The sequence below is a fragment of the Protopterus annectens genome, chromosome 5.part0 (assembly GCF_019279795.1).
Source record: "Protopterus annectens isolate FY-2018-M chromosome 5.part0, PAN1.0, whole genome shotgun sequence".
In the NCBI taxonomy this organism is placed as follows: Eukaryota; Metazoa; Chordata; order Ceratodontiformes; family Protopteridae; genus Protopterus; species Protopterus annectens.
In genome coordinates, this window is record NC_056735.1 from 663851696 (window position 1) to 663868525 (window position 16830).

At 39.4% G+C, this 16830-nt stretch overlaps 1 protein-coding gene across 1 annotated transcript in view; it reads left to right on the forward strand.

Annotated features, from left to right (window-relative positions):
• Positions 1-16830, forward strand: part of LOC122802743 (suppressor of tumorigenicity 14 protein homolog) — a 910319-nt gene that overhangs the window by 785451 nt on the left and 108038 nt on the right. Inside the window, exon 15 of the mRNA XM_044072511.1 lies at positions 3079-3262. Coding sequence (XP_043928446.1) covers positions 3079-3262 — 184 coding nt within the window. The remainder of the gene's footprint in view (positions 1-3078; positions 3263-16830) is intronic.

A 16830-nucleotide genomic window follows, 5' to 3' on the forward strand; every position in this document is an offset into this window, starting at 1 on the left:
TCCAATGAGTTATGTAAGGATTTATGCCTAATATGGTGAGTTTGTCAACAATACTTGAGTGGGGTAATATATCACATGCCTTAACCAGGTCTAGATAGGTGGTATGCACCGTGTTCCCCTCATCCATTGCCTGGGTGAACCTTTTAAAAATGTTTACCAGGTTAAGTAGGTATGACCTTCCTTTGACAAAACCAAACTAGGATGGGTCCAGTGTTTTCAGGTTGCCAATGAATTTGCTAATCATTTGCATGATAATCCATTCCATGGCTTTGCATTTTAGACTAGTCAGACTAATGAATCTGTAGTTTCCTGGGTCGGTTGATGGTCCACCCATGTGAAAAGGAATAACCATTGCAGTTCTCCTTTCGTGTGTTATGTAGCCTATTTTGAAGCTGTAATTCAAAGGTGAATCAAAAGTTCCTGATAGGTCATGTTTCAAGCTATTTAGGAGATAACCTGGGATACTGTCTGGGCTCATTGAGGCTATGTTTTTGGCCTTAATGAGTGCCTCCAGGACCTGCTCCCTGTTAATAGTTGAGGGGGTTATGCTAGTAGGGATTTCATGGGAGGAATCAGGGGAAGAGTGGGGAGTGAAGTTAGAGATGAATTAGTCAACCAGCAAATTCACTGTGTCACTCTGCCCAGTAAAGGTGGTACTATTTGCCACCAGTTCAGCACACTTCTGTGTGTTACCTTTAAGGTTTCACACATAGCTGTAGCAGGATTTGTGGTTATCTTTAGCCTAAGAGGCTATCTTGACCTCGTAATTGGCCTTGTTGATTTAAGTAGTTCTCTTAGTTTCCTGTTTAGTTTAATTAGTGAGCTCTTGTCACTATGAGTTGCTCTTTCCGATTTTGGCCATGACTTTTTCTTTTTGTTATATACCTTGTTAAGGTTAAGATTCCACCAGTGTGGTTTGTTTTCGGAGTTTGTTTTGAGTTTACTTCTGGTAAGTACATCAGTTTCTTTGCAGCCATTTACATAGTTTACAGGGTTTCTTTGAACACTTCTGCATAAGTTGCGGTGAACTCAGGGTTCAGAGGGGCATTGAATTTTGACAAACTGTCCCTTAATAGGGTGTAGTTTGCTTTAGAATAGTTCCTAACTCTTACAGGTTTTACTGGGTTCTCTATGTTGATTTTAATTTCGAAGGAGACAACTTTGTGAGCCGACTTCACCAGTGACAACATGACTTGGGGGGGGGGGTAGCATTCTCCCATATTGATGAGTATTTAGTCCAATATGTTTGAACTTCTGGTTGGAGTGTGCACTATTTAGTCAAGAGTATTTGTATTAAAGTCCAGGAAACATTGTGTCCCACAGAGTTCAGTGCTGGGACCACTCCTGTTTAGCATCTACTTCACAGAAGTCCAAGCAAACATGAAGGTCTTTGTTTGACCAAGTTTGTTTGCAGATGACTGCAAGCTGGGAGCAGTCACTGAATCCCCCAAAAGACTCAACCATCCTCCAGGAGAGCTTATCCCAAACAAATAACTTGTGCCAGAGTCATGGACTAAAGCTAAATGCCAAAAAGTCCATTACTGCATTCTTTGGGAAACCAACATTCTTGGGAGACTACCATCTTGAAAATACACCTCTAAGATGATCCAGATGGTGACCTAGCATTTGACCAACATGTGATTACTGTTGTGAGGAAGTCCTTCTATACTGCTCAACTTATACGCAAAGGGATAGTAACTTGGTCCATTGTTGTCATTGTCCAACTATACTCAGCACTCATTAGGCCTATCAATGAGTACAGTGACCCCTTTGGTATGTAACTTTGCAGACAAATGCAAAAACAAGAGCACCTACAGAGGTTTCCCGGAAAGAGATTCAGGGACTAAGCCCCATGACGTATACGGACTGCGTCAAAGCCATATCACTATACTCAGTCTCATAGACTATTAAAGGTAATTTGTGCCTGGCCTGTAAGGCATCCTCTGATCCAGTACTAATGGACCTACTGTACATCTGCAAGTCAAATGGTAGCAGAAATAGCTGATCCAGAGACTTCATCCTCTTCTGCATCATAAACTGAGTAGTTTGGAGGGACAGGTACATATCCAAGAGGATACCTCTTCTCTGAAACAGACTTCCCATCCATCTAAACAAAGCTCATCCCTGCCAATATTCAAACACAACTTAGATAAATGGATGGGAATAAGGAAATTTACCCCAGGACTGCCCTCTGTGATACTAATGAACTAAATGCCCTGTCCTGAAGCAGGGTACCCTTTCAATATTTAGTGGCATGACCTCAGAAATATTCATTCAGAAATGGGAAGTATGAATGAAAATCATGGTAAGGGGAATATGTGGTGGGATAACACAGCTAGGCTTAAAATGGCTTTGCAAGGCAGTTAGCCAAGTATTTCCCTATGAACCTAGGTAGTATCCTACTTTGGAAAAAAAAACAGTTGGTGATGCGGCAAACATACAGTCATAGGTTAAACTGCAAATACATGAATATAAAAATACAATTCTGAAAAAAAAATCTGACTTTGTTTTCTGTATGTTTATTTATGTTTTAATGACTAAGTTCTCCAACTGTACTGAAGTTCTTTTTCAGTCAAGGTCCTGGGAGAAAAGTCCCAGGAATTGGCATATATGATATAAATGATATTTGTTAAAAAGTCAATAAGAAAACATTTTAAAATAGTATGCTAAGTAGCATGAGTTATGTAATTAAGTTTGATAAAAGTGAATAGATCAGGCATACACTGGTACTAACAACAATTAGATCCAAGCACAAATGCATACATAAAATAATCTCAGTTTGTTACTAGAAACAATTAGATCTAAGTTCAAATTGATACCTAAGAGCTTCACTAATATTCTATAACATAATTTATCAGTAGAACATTAGTATGTATATCTTAATCTATATTAATTAAAATTTCTGCCAACTTATTAGTATTAAAGCAGGGATATCATGATACAGCTGGTGCACTAACTGACTGTTCTAACATTAGTGAGTCTTTTCAACGGTCATAGAAGTGATGCGGTTAATTATTTCATTGAAGCAGCTTACATTTTATGCTAGTCCCATTTGTAATGATGTAATATATTTTTAAGCTTGTGGAACAAGACCAAGGAAAAAAACAAAAATTGTCGGTGGTGAAGATGCAAGATCTGGGAAATGGCCCTGGCAAGTTAGTCTGCAGATGGGGATGTATGGACACATATGCGGTGCATCTCTTGTTTCCAACAGATGGCTTATTTCTGCTGCGCATTGTTTCCTGGACTCTGACTCCATAAGGTAATCATTCAGCTTCACTTAACAGAAAATGAACAGAGTACAGCAGTGAATACATAGTTTCATTAATAGCACATACCTAATCCGTTTATTATACTTTTAGTAGCTATTACCTATGTAACTGCAGTTAATGCAGGTACATAATTTTAGTAGTTATTATCTATGTTACTACAGTTAATGCAAGTATGGGAATTTTGTTTTTTGTAAACACAACAATACTATTTTGAGAAGCATGTGTGCAAAATACATATTTACAAAAGTATGCATTACTAAAATTAGAACTAATCTGATGTTTATATATCCTGGTACGCAATATTACAGCAATAACCCACGCCTGGGTGTGGGTAATGCTAAATTTACCCACGGTTGGTGTGGTTTGGTCCCGTGGGCGAAGCCCGAAGGACCAAACAAAGCCAACCGTGGGTAAATTTAGCATTACCCTCACCCAGAAGTGGGTTATTGCTATTATACCATGACATTATTTAAGAAAAGAAACTATTACTTTTCTTAAATAATGGCATAGTATAATGCCTGTTTACTGCCCTTCCGCAGATGTCTGGCATCCGCGGCAGTTCTGATGTACTGCGTGCCTGCGCAGTACATCAGAGCTGTGGGCAAAAGCAACGGAGAAAGCAAGATCGCCGTTGCTTTTTTTTAGTGTCTCGCTATGTTAAATGAGTTTAACATAGTGAGACAGTTTTAAAATAAACGGACATCTCCGTTGCTTATTTTAACTGTCTCGCTATGTTAAACTCATTTAACATAGCGAGACACTAAAAAGCAACGGAGATCTTGCTTTCTCCATTGCTTTTTAAAACACTGTCTCGCTATGTTAAATGGGTTTAACATGGCAAGACAGCTTTAAAATAAGCAACGGAGATCTCCGTTGCTTATTTTAAAGCTGTCTCGCTATGTTAAACCCATTTAACATAGCGAGACAGTGTTTTAAACGAAGTTATACTAATGGAAAAAAGTCCGGGCGACCGGACCTTTTTCCATTAGTATAACTCGATTTACAACGGGCATGCTGGCCAATCAGCGTGCACGTTTTGGGGGGGTCATGGTATAATACTGAGTGTATCACAGTTAATCTGCAGATATCTTTAATGTTCACATATACTAAATGCAGTGGCTATATAATAAAATATATCATTACCATAACATAATGTCCATTCAGTTGTCTATCATGTGCATTTATTAATGTCAACGTTTTGTGTAGGATTCTGATGATTAATACATTTATTTTTGTCTTGTCTTGTTGCTCAGTAATCATATCCACAGAAATATACACAGAAGAGTTAAGGAAATCCATTTGCACTTCACCTGTGAGGTGCCCCCTAATATTCAGAAATAAATCCCTTCATTGATATCATGTGAACTTAACTCATCCACAGTAGTTTCTAGTCAAATAATGTGACAGTCTATATCCAGACAGACACATAAAGCTATTTATAACGTGAAAAAAAGTACTGTCATAGCTTCCATGAACTACACAAATACAGATAATACAAAGCTGGGAAAAAATACAATTACTTGATCCACCTAGGCTACTAAAAATACTGAAATATCCATTTTTTTAACATATAAAGGTGTTGATGAAAAATGACTAGTAGTTTTTCACATCCTTTCGATTATTGCAGTTGGCTTCATGATATATGCACTAACTGCACCCTACGTGCCTTGGTATCAAGGTGGAGGAATCGACAAGGGATGGTGCAAGTGAGCAACTGAAAACAACTTACCCATCTTGGGATGGTAAGGAGGCAATCTGGCTCACTGCAATGCCAGCTCTACTGAACAGGAATACAGGGCATATGGGCATATGTTATGTATCATATTGGCTGAAGATCTATGTTTGGCTGTAATAAGTCATGTCCATGCAGTTGCATTCATGGGAGTTATGCAGGAGGCAGAAAAGGGCATAGTAAGTCCTCATACTGACAGATGTGCAAGTCTTCCATTGGGATCAGGGCTAGGACCCTTAACCAGAAAAAAAAAACATAAATTCCCTGATGGCTGCAAGGTTGACAATCTCCCACAATCTGCACATGTCCCAAATATGAAACATATAGGACGACTGATTGTGAGAGGCCTGATGGTTAGCAGGCAGTAGGGGATAAAAAAAAAAAAAAGTTCATCCACATATTTCAGATAGCCTTGGAGAGTTTCTGTCTTGCTATGTTTGTTCTGACCTTTTCTTCCTCTGTCCAACAAGCTTTCATCTCCTGCGATGAGCTACATAGTAGAACTGCCTCAGGTAGGACATTCTGGTACCCTATGAGCTACATAGTAGAACTGCCTCAGGTAGGACATTCTGGAACCCTATGAGCTACATAGTAGAACTGCCTCAGGTAGGAATTCTGGAGCCCTATGAGCTAGATAGTAGAACTGCCTCAGGTAGGACATTCTGGAGCCCTATGCGCTACATAGTAGAACTGCCTCAGGTAGGACATTCTGGAGCCCTATGAGCTACATAGTAGAACTGCCTCAGGTAGGACATTCTGGAGCCCTATGAGCTACATAGTAGAACTGCCTCAGGTAGGACATTCTGGAGCCCTATGAGCTACATAGTAGAACTGCCTCAGGTAGGACATTCTGGAGCCCTATGAGCTACATAGTAGAACTGCCTCAGGTAGGACATTCTGGAGCCCTATGAGCTACATAGTAGAACTGCCTCAGGTAGGACACTCTGGAGCCCTATGAGCTACATGGTAGAACTGCCTTGGGTAGGACATTCTGGAGCCCTATGAGCTACTTAGTAGAACTGCCTCAGGTAGAACATTCTGGAGCCCTATGAGCTACATAGTAGAACTGCCTCAGGTAGGACATTCTGGAACCCTATGAGCTACATAGTAGAACTGCCTCAGGTAGGACACTCTGGAACCCTATGAGCTACATAGTAGAACTGCCTGAGGTAGGAAATTCTGGAGCCCTATGAGCTACATAGTTGAACTGCCTCAGGTAGGACATTCTGGAACCCTATGAGCTACATAGTAGAACTGCCTCAGGTAGGACATTCTGGAACCCTATGAGCTACATAGTAGAACTGCCTCAGGTAGGACATTCTGGAACCCTATGAGCTACATAGTAGAACTGCCTCAGGTAGGACATTCTGGAACCCTATGAGCTACATAGTAGAACTGCCTCAGGTAGGACATTCTGGAGCCCTATGAGCTACATAGTAGAACTGCCTCAGGTAGGAAATTCTGGAGCCCTATGAGCTACATAGTAGAACTGCCTCAGGTAGGACATTGTGGAACCCTATGAGCTACATAGTAGAACTGCCTCAGGTAGGGCATTCTAAAACCCTATGAGCTACATAGTAGAATTTCCTCAGGTAGGACATTCTGGAACCCTATGAGCTACATAGTAGAACTGCCTCAGGTAGGACATTCTAGAGCCCTATGAGCTACATAGTAGAACTGCCTCAGGTAGGACATTCTGGAACCCTATGAGCTACATAGTAGAACTGCCTCAGGTAGGACATTCTGGAGCCCTATCAGTTTCTCACCAAGGTAGTATGTTCTCATATCTCTCTTGAATTCTCCTTTTCTAGCTGCGTTTTACATCTTTTGTTTCACTCTGTCTTTTCTCCAAAATTTCACCTTCTGACTTCTCTCAGGTAATGAGGTGAGTATAAAGTATATCCTACCTCTGTGTTCCAGTGCACACATGCCCAGTAACCTAAATGTTTTTACATAACATTTTTACAACTCTCCATACTTTCAACATCAGTAATTTCCTTCTTCTCTAGAGCCTCAAGTACTATAGAGTATAGTCAATGGGATTATAGGTTCATAGGTAGATACTAGGCTATCTGCCCTAGGGCATTTATAAGCCTAGCCAGAGTGTATTTGGCTTCTGCCTCCCTATTAGATTAGCCTACTGTGCCTCTGTAAAGTAGGTCACAGAAGGTACCCTTTTAAGATTAGTTTACTGTGCCTCTGTCTAGCAGGGACACAGAAGAGATCCCAGGGGTGAATTTGTGATTTCCCATCCATGCGTCCAGATTTCGCTTTAAGAGGGTCCGTGAGGGGCTATGTCTAACATGAATTGGGATTCTATTCCAGAGTGAGGGGAGCCTCTGGTAAATGAATCTGTCCCTCCAGCATGTCCTATTTATTTTTGTGCTGAGGTTTAGGTCCCTGGAGCATGTAGCTCTAAGGGACTTGGATTTTTTGAGGTGGAGCATGTCCATTAATTCTGGCTTTGACATGGCTTTGTATGTCAGGCATAGATCGCCTCTGAGTAGGTGGTAAGCAACTGAGTAGAGCTGGAGTTTCTTTAGTCGAGCTGCATAGGACATCTGTTTGTAGCCCATGATCCTCTTGGTGAGGTACTTTTGGGGTCTCTCCAGTTGCTGCAGGTGTCAGGTAAGGTGCATCCCAAAAGGGGCATTGTATTCAATTATGGGCCTGATGAGTGACGAGTAGAGGGGCACAATGAACTCTCTTGATCTAGATGCAAACCCTTTCATGATAAGGTGGGCTATATAGGAGGTCTTTCTAACCACTTTGGCAATGTGATTATCAAAGGAGAGATTACTATCTACGTTGGTCCCCAAATCTCTAATTACTTCTTCCGTACTTAATGGATTACCACCTATGTGATAATTTGTGGGCACCTTGTTTTTCCCAAAGGGGATGACTATGCGCTTTTTAGCATTTAGCTTGAGGCCGTGGCTCTGGCACCAAGCATCCGTCTCTGTGAGACCCTTTTGGAGGATGCTTGTGTCAGCTGGAGATTCGATTATGGCCCCCAGTTTGCAATCATCGTTGAACTTTGTCAGTCATAATCCTCCCCGTGTTAGCCTGAACCTCAAAGAAGTATATACCGAACAAGAGAGGTCCCAGAACTGAGCCCTGTGGGATGCCACTTGTAACTGGTTTGGATTCGGACATGGCACCTGCGATTCTGACCATGTGGGTTCTATCTCTGAGCCAGTTTGCAACCCATCTTGTGATATAGGGGTTAATATTTAAGCTGGTAAGCTTATTTATGATGCCTGAGTGGGGTATTGTGTCAAAGGCTTTTGCGAGGTCCAGGTAGGCTGTGTGGACTACCTTGCCCTCATCTATGGCTTTGGTAACTGTTTCAAAGAAATCAACTAGGTTTAAGAGGCAAGATCTGCCCTTAACAAAGCCAAATTTTGTAGGGTCCAGTGTCTGGAGGCTCCCAATGTCTTTGTTTATGAGTTCCATGATAATATGTTCCATAGCTTTACAGACCAGACTAGTTAGGCCTATGGGGCGATAGTTTCCAGGATCCGTTGTGGCACCACCTTTGTGGAGTGGGATCACTGTAGCTGTACGCCATTCGTTGGGTACATATCCTGTAGTAAGGCTAAGTTTGAACAGTGACTTAATGTGAGGGTTCAGTTCTTCTTGGAGCTTGTGTAAGACACAGCCTGGGACACCGTCCAGTCCCATAGATGCTGTGTTTTTTGCTTTGGAGAGGGCAGCTTTCACATGTGCATCTGTGGTGTCAGGGAGGTTACATTCAGTTGGGATAGGCATTTGCTCCTTTGGGGGGGAAGGGGGGGAGACGTTTGTGCTGAATCTGTCTGCCAGGATGTTGGCTATGTCTGTAGGTTTGGTATATTTTGTACCGTTATGCAACAATTCAGAGCATATCTGGGAGTTTCCACCCATGTTCCTGACATAACTAAAGAAGGCCTTGTGATTATCTTTAGTGTCTAGGGCAATTTTTCTTTCGAAACTGGCCTTTGATGATTTTATGAGGGATCGAAGTTTCCTGCTAATACTGATCAGAGATGCCTTCCCTTTTTGGGATTTTGCTCTGAGACATTAAACCAAGGTCCCATCTGCTTGAATTGGTGCTAGCTCAGGTAGTTGTAAAAGATGCCACAGCACCCATCAAACAATAGGGGTCCTTTATTTATATTCAAAAAGAACCCTTACTTACAACATACTGACATAGTTATAAATATTTAAAAACGTACAAATATACAAATCTATTAATACATATTCATAATTTACTTTACAATCATACTAAATTTTCATCCGTATTAGACCCCCATTCCTTTTTCCATAACCACCATCTGATTTTACTTAATATTATTGCTAAAATCAAAGTTTACAGTTAAACATAATTTAATTTATTCTTTCATTTCATAAAACCTATGTGACATAAAATAACTTTATATTTCTTCTTTTAATACACGTCTAGAAATTAACCTCCATAAAACAATAATAATAATTATTGCTACCTATCTGTCCCCTGGCCAAAATTACAGAAAACCTCCTCTACTGGGCTTCTACTACCTTCAGTCAGGAAACATTAATATTAGATGATTTTAACCTTAACTGGCTTAACTGCTCCTCTCTTGACCCTTCCATTTTCATTAATCTCTACAACTACTGTCCAATCATTAGCTCCCCTGTACGCACAAACATCCCAATAAGCAATCATATTAGAATGGAGTCTAACTAATAAACCCAACCTAAGCTACCATACAGGTTGCCTTTCAGATTTACTTAGTGACCACTCACCTACCTTTCTTCTCAGGAAAAGTTTACATGAGCCTAATAACATCAAATTTCATTATATCTACAAGCAAAAAAAACTTCTCCCCCACTATATTCAACACTTTGCTTCAGCAATTCGACTAGTCACCCATAAAACATCTCCAGTTAGATCTCACTGTACAATACTTTAACAAAACTTTCCTTGATATATTAAATAAAGTAGCACCCTTAAGAAAGATATAGACCAAAACCATAGAACTTTCTTAGCTAACTAAAGCTACTAAACAACTTCTAAAAGAAAGGGACAAGGCCTGATCACACTATCAAAGTACAAAAAAAAAAACAAAGAATCCCTCACAGCTTACAGCAACTATGTAATAAAGCCAAAAACAAATAAAACATGACAAAAAACATACTTTCAAGTATGCCAACAAAAATACCAGAAAAACACCCCAAAATTTTGGAAATGTATACATGATCTTCTAAACCCAGGGAAACCCTCAACCCCAACACCTGCAGACAGCAATGCTACCAAGTGCATAGGAACACAATTTAACACTCAGTTCATCACTTCAATAGCCTCCCTCATAAACAGCCCCAACATACCCTTAACTCTACCCTCCTACACAGCTTTTACTACCAACTCATTCTACATTAGACCCACTCAAACCATCTTCATAAAAATCTCCTTAACGAACTAAAACCCAGCTCTCTTACTGCCGATCACCTTCCAAATGATTTTCTGAGAATAGCTGCCACCACCATTTCCTATCCAGTATCTATTCCAGTCAATTGCTCTATTACTGAACAGTATGTCCCCCGACTCTGGAAAACATCAGATATAACCCCACTGCACAAAGGCGGTACTTCTACTGATTTCTCCATCTATCAACCCGTCACTATTCTCTTCCCACTAGCTAAAATTTTAGAAAAATGCATTCATCACCAACTCCTCGACCACTTCCTTAAGAACAATCTTTTATCATGCACACAACATGGCTTCCGTCCCAAACACAATACCAACACTGCTCTACTTAGCTTCACCAATTCTGCAAACCTCCTCAAAAATGAAGGTCAGCTAGTCTCATCTATTTTCCTTGCTATGTCCAAAGCTTTGGATACAGTTTCACATCAAATTCTTGCTGACTATAACCTCAGTCCTACATCCATCAACTGGTTTCATAGCTACCTTTCCAACCAACAGTAAAATACCAAATGGGAAAACAAACTCTCCACCCTACTCCCAATCTCTACTGGAGTATCCCAAGGATCCACCCTTGGGCCCCTTTTCTTTATCTTATTGGGTTCCTATTGCATGATCGAAAATTGTAAATGGCAAATGCATATTGAGCAAACCCGATTGGTCGAAATGTTGCGTGCGTAACACAGAAATTGCTGTATGGAATATTTTCCCTTTACTTCAATGCAGTGCAATCTCATAGTAGGAATATTTAAGTAGTGGGGGTGTGGGGGGCACAGCCTCCCACATGGGGGTTGCAGGGGGGCTTGCCCCCCTGCCCACAGCATTTAGGTAAGTATAGTTTTTTTATTTTTATTTTTTATTATATTTTTGAAATTTCAAACATTGCTGATATGGTGTCGACTATATGGTGTTAGATGTTTGAACCTTTCAAAAATATAATATAGACCCATCTTATTTACCAATCACCTCACATCATCTACTCAGCTAGCCTCCATTATTCAATATGCTGATGACACCTTTCTTATCTGCTCTGCCCCCACTATTCAGAAATTCCAAGTTAAAACACAAAAATCTCTACAAGACATAGAAATCTACCTCACCAATCTACAATTGATACTCAACCCTAACAAAACTAAGCTGATGGTCTTCAGCTTCAACAAAACTAAAAATAGCCCTTCTGCCTTCTCCACCTACTCCACAAATGGATCAAAAATTAAACACGTGAATCAAACTAAGCTTCTAGGAGTAACAATAGATGACTGTTTAAAATTTGATATGAACATATCACTTTGAAAAAAGTCCACTGCAAACTTGGCTCTGTCTACAGGGCAAAACCTTTTCTATCCAACCACACCAGACTAGCAATGGCCAGATCCCACCTACTATCTACCCTCCTTTACTGCTCCCAAATCTTTACCAACCTGTGCAAATCTAATTTAAACCACCTTGGAAACTGTTATAACAAGATAGCAAAATTTGCCACTAACCAACCGCACAAATTTCACTACTGTTGCCCCCTCCACCACCTCAATTGGATTGAGCTACCTAGCCTATTATCACTCAACCAAGTAACCCCTGCACACAACATAATCCATAAAGCCAACAGCTGTCCAGCCATCTCAAACCTAGCCCAACAAAATAACAACACAAGATCCCTTAGATCATCTGACAAATTAATTCTAAAGTAACTAAATCCAACAACTTCTATGGACATTCCCTCTACCCACATGAAGTTGCCAAAATCTAGAACACATTCCCTCAGCATATGATAAAAAATCCAGACAGCCACAAGTTCAAATCATTCATTACTAAAAGGATACTTTACTAAACACTGACATTGGTCTTGCATGGTCCCAGGATAATTCCTTCACTGTCTGCTGCCACCTCTTCTAACTATATAAAACTTCTCCTTTCTTGCCTTCTCCGCTGCTCTCCAACTAATTTTCCCTGCTGTCTACTCCTTAGGTAAAAAAAAAAAATTGCCTCTTTTCAATTCCTGTAATTCCCTGTAATTCTTGTTAAATCTTTTGTTTCTTGAACTTGTTATTCTGTTTAATGTAAGCCAACTATTATTGTATTTTCTTTATGTATTATTGCACTACAGTGTTGCACATTCATTTTACTTAGACATTTTATTTGTTTCAACTTTGTTATCACTTATGTTTTCTATTTATTACTTGACAGAGCTTTTCTTCCCAAGTCTCCACTGAAAATTGGCTGCATGGCCCAGTCAGACACTACCTAGTCAGCAAGTGTAAATAAATTAAATAAATAATGTTCTTTACTTCTATTCTTATAATATGCATATTTAATCATATCCATGTTTTAGTAGTTTTACTACTAATTTCTCATCTTTTTCATTTATACTCTTTAACATTTTGTATTAATTTAATGAAGTAGCATTGACCACTGGGTTAATTAGCCCTAAACCCCTTTTCTCTTTTTACATACAAAATTCCACTTTTTACTGAGTTTAATCTAGAACACCATATAAATGAAAAATTATCTGCAATAATTCCTTTTCAAATACTGTTGGCAACATAAATACACTTGCTAAGTATGCTGTTTTCCCATCAATACTGAATTTATCAAACAGGCCTTTTTTCTGAATGATAATTTATATGTTTTCCAGAAAAGACAAGTTTGTTTTAATTCTTCTACTGTTTTCCCATTGAGTTCTTCTTATATCTTTATTTCAAAATGTTATACCTAACACAGGAATTTAATTCATTGTAAAATATATATCTCCTATCTTTACTACATCACCTAAAATTTTTATTGAAAGTTATAATATCATCTGCATACGTTAATAGAACTGAAATTTAAGGTTACCACCTTTTAAGTGAGCCAAAGTGGGACATGGGGGTGTTGCCCATATGACACTGGCCACACCCCTACCATGACATAACCACAGGAGTTTTGAAGGAGATGCAGTTATGGGTGCAGCAGTATGGAGTTATTATAGCATACTGAAATCTCACAAACCATTTAAATTATGAAGCTTTAACAGTAAAAATGAAGCATTACTGCAAAATACATACACATTACTCAGCTGTCACAATAAGTAAATTTTACAGAAAAAAATAACACTACTCATATTAGACAATTATGTTTATTTTAAAAAGTAAAATACTCTTAAATTCTACATATTACACTAACCAGGACTATTTATACAGAAGAAAACTAAATCTACATACTGCACACAAGCACCCAACAATTTTTTTTAAACATATATCATTAAGAGTATGTTTATTGTAAATTAAAGCAAAAGAAAACACTCAAAAGAACAAAACTACATACTGCATACTACAAGAAAACTAAACTAAATCACTTATTTTAAAATGTGTACTTTGTATTTGATTTGATGGCCTGAAGACGTGCCCAATTTAATATAATATTTCAATAAAATTCACTGCATTTCATCCGGTAATTTATAGTCATCATTAGCTCAGCATTAAACAAGCCCACACTATAACAGTTTTGCACATCTGTCCAGTTATTTTTCACCAAAGAAAAAAACTATTTCTGAGAACGCATTTGATGTTGGTTTAGATAATACCCTAGCAATTAGTGGATATAGTGCAGTCAGCTCAGGCCCTTCTCTGAAAAGCTTCAGCCACTTTTCTCCTGGAGATAAGCTTGTGGTACATAATTCTTGGAGAAAGGGCTTACTTGCTAAATAGTCCCGAAAAATATGGTCTTCATCTATGTCCTGCAGACTCAGGGCAGTGGTCACACTGAATAAGTCACTGAAAAAAAGCTCTCAGTTAAAGATAATTTAGTCAGTGTAAACAAGCAGTTGTTTTCACTAAAATCAAACTGCTGTTCTAAGTACATGACTGCTGTTTCCAAGAACACGATGAAGTCTCTTTTCAGCTTGTTAAAAAAGTGCTGTCTAATGTGCTCATAAGTGCCCAAAGAAAGCATCTTCAGCTCTTGCCTGGAATTTTTCCTTGAGAGAGACCATTACTGAAAATGTTTCCATGGCAGTAAGTGCTGTTTTTTCTAATGTACTTATATGTTCATTGAAATCCACAAGAACAACACTGAGAAAGTGCAAAAAGTACTGGGGCAGTGTAGGCAATGCATTCTCACCATGCTCATTAGCTGAAAAGTACTGCTATATCTGCTGGGGGGGGGGGGGGTTCTCCTCTTCTCTTCTCCCTGGGAGGGAAAATATGACTGGAGCACTGGGAGATTTTTCACTTCTCTGTCAATGGCTGGCAGGAGTGACAGCCACCTTGTTGGCACATGCCTTAAGAGACTCTCAAATTTCGTGCTGCAAAATTCAAAGAAATCTTTCAAGTCTCTGGTCCTTGTGGCAGAATTTGAGAAATGGCTGAAAAGTTTCATCACAAAGACTTCCACATCATAAGGCAGTTGTGCTGCAGCTTTTTTGACTACATTATGAATTATGTGGGGAACACAGTTAGCCTTCTGGAGTGAAGGGCACTCTTCTTTTACAAATACCACAGCAAGAAAATTACAGACACAAGACTCTGAAAAACACACACATAACACAATCACACCAAACACCTTCAAAACTTACACTAAACCTAACATACACCACTATCTATGCACTATCCTTAACCCAGCCCTAACCTTAAAGTACGTCACTACCGCACACTTACCTGACCCGTGCCCTAACCCTAATGTCCATCACTACTGCACACTTACCTGACCCGTGCCCTAACCCTAAAGCCCATCACTATCACATACTTACCTGACCCGCACCCTAACCCTAAAGTCCATCACTATCGCACACTTACCTGACCCCACGCCCTAACCCTAAAGTCCGTCACTACCCATTCGTATACTTACCTTGACCTGGTCTGAAAATGCCGAAGCCACAGAAAAGGCCAACCAAATTCTTTCCCTGGGAAAGAATTCGGGTTTCCGCGGCTTTGACATTCTCAACTTTTGAACTACCAAGTTCAGCCTTCCGGTATTCGGTGTTCTCAATGTTCGATTTCGTGATAGGAACCCTTCCATAATGTTTGAAATCCATTGTGATATAGACTGGGTAGACTCATCAGGGTCTTCATAGAACTTCAAAAGACCATTCACCACCCATATGTCTTTGGAAAAATATCTCACAACAAGTGGAAATAATTTTATGTTCCTCTTGTTGGAAGCATCTGATGATAATGCAAATGAAGTGTCTGGTTTCTGAAGATCATGCAGGAGGCATTCCAAGTGAGTGAGGTCCCAAAACATTTTCAGCAATGGCTTCAGTCTTGGTTCTTCCACAAGATTGTTTTAGTGATATCTGAGTCGATATACAACTGATGGGCTAATTTTACACAGTCCAGATTGTTATAGTAAATATTGTGCTTAAGAGATTGGAACACCTCAGAGGCTTCTGCTGCAATGATCCTAAGTTCTGGTCCCTCAAGGTTTGTGTTTCTTGCCCACATTGTCATCAGGTGACTGAATTTTGCTTGAAGAATAGCAGTCTTATGTTGTTCGGTTGCCTCTTGTCGTGCAATATCGTTTCTTCCAGTGTGGGTCACTAGAAATTCTTTTGTGCAGTACCTGCAAAATGTTTTTACATCACCGCATCTCTCAATCCAGTCGAATTCCATTTTCCAACATCCTGCCACTTGCACATTCTCTTGTTGCTGGCTGACTGCGATGAAGCTGCTGCTGTCTTCATTCTTAAGTCTGTACTTACCTGATATGCAGCATATTTAGCAAAACTGTGTTAGTGGGTGCAGTAACATATTGGCACATAAATGAATTGGCTAGAAACACTGTCATTACAAAGAACTGGCTTGAAAAACATTGGCATCTGAAAACTGGCATAAAAACGTTAGCATTTGAAACATAAAGTAGTTTGTAAAGCTAATTCTATAATATAGATTCACTGAAGACTTGAAGAATGGAACAGAAGGGAATTAACATAACAGACCATTTAAAAAGGTAGAATAGTTAATGATGTAATGGGGGGAACATTTTGGCAATTGAAAACTTGACATTAACAAAGCTGGTAGAACACCAAATGCATTATGTTTCCACTGAAATTGCCTCATACCCCTCAAAAAATAAAGTTATACATGTATTTTCACTTTAAAGTACTTCTTGCAAATCAACACTAAAAAGCCACTGTAAAATAAATTAGAATGCGCAGCACACCCCATAGACCCCATTTACCTCTGAACACAGCAATTAAGAAAAAACAAAATAATAAAGCTATAGCACTAATTTACCCAGCACAAAGATGAAATAAAGAACAGGCCAAAGAGCAGCACAGCAGGGTTCCTATTGTGAAATCAAACGTGAAGAAAGCCAAATACCGGAAGGCCAAACTTGGTAGTTCGAAAGGTGAGAATGTCAAAGCCAGAGAAACCCGAATTCTTTCCCAGGGAAAGAATTTGGTT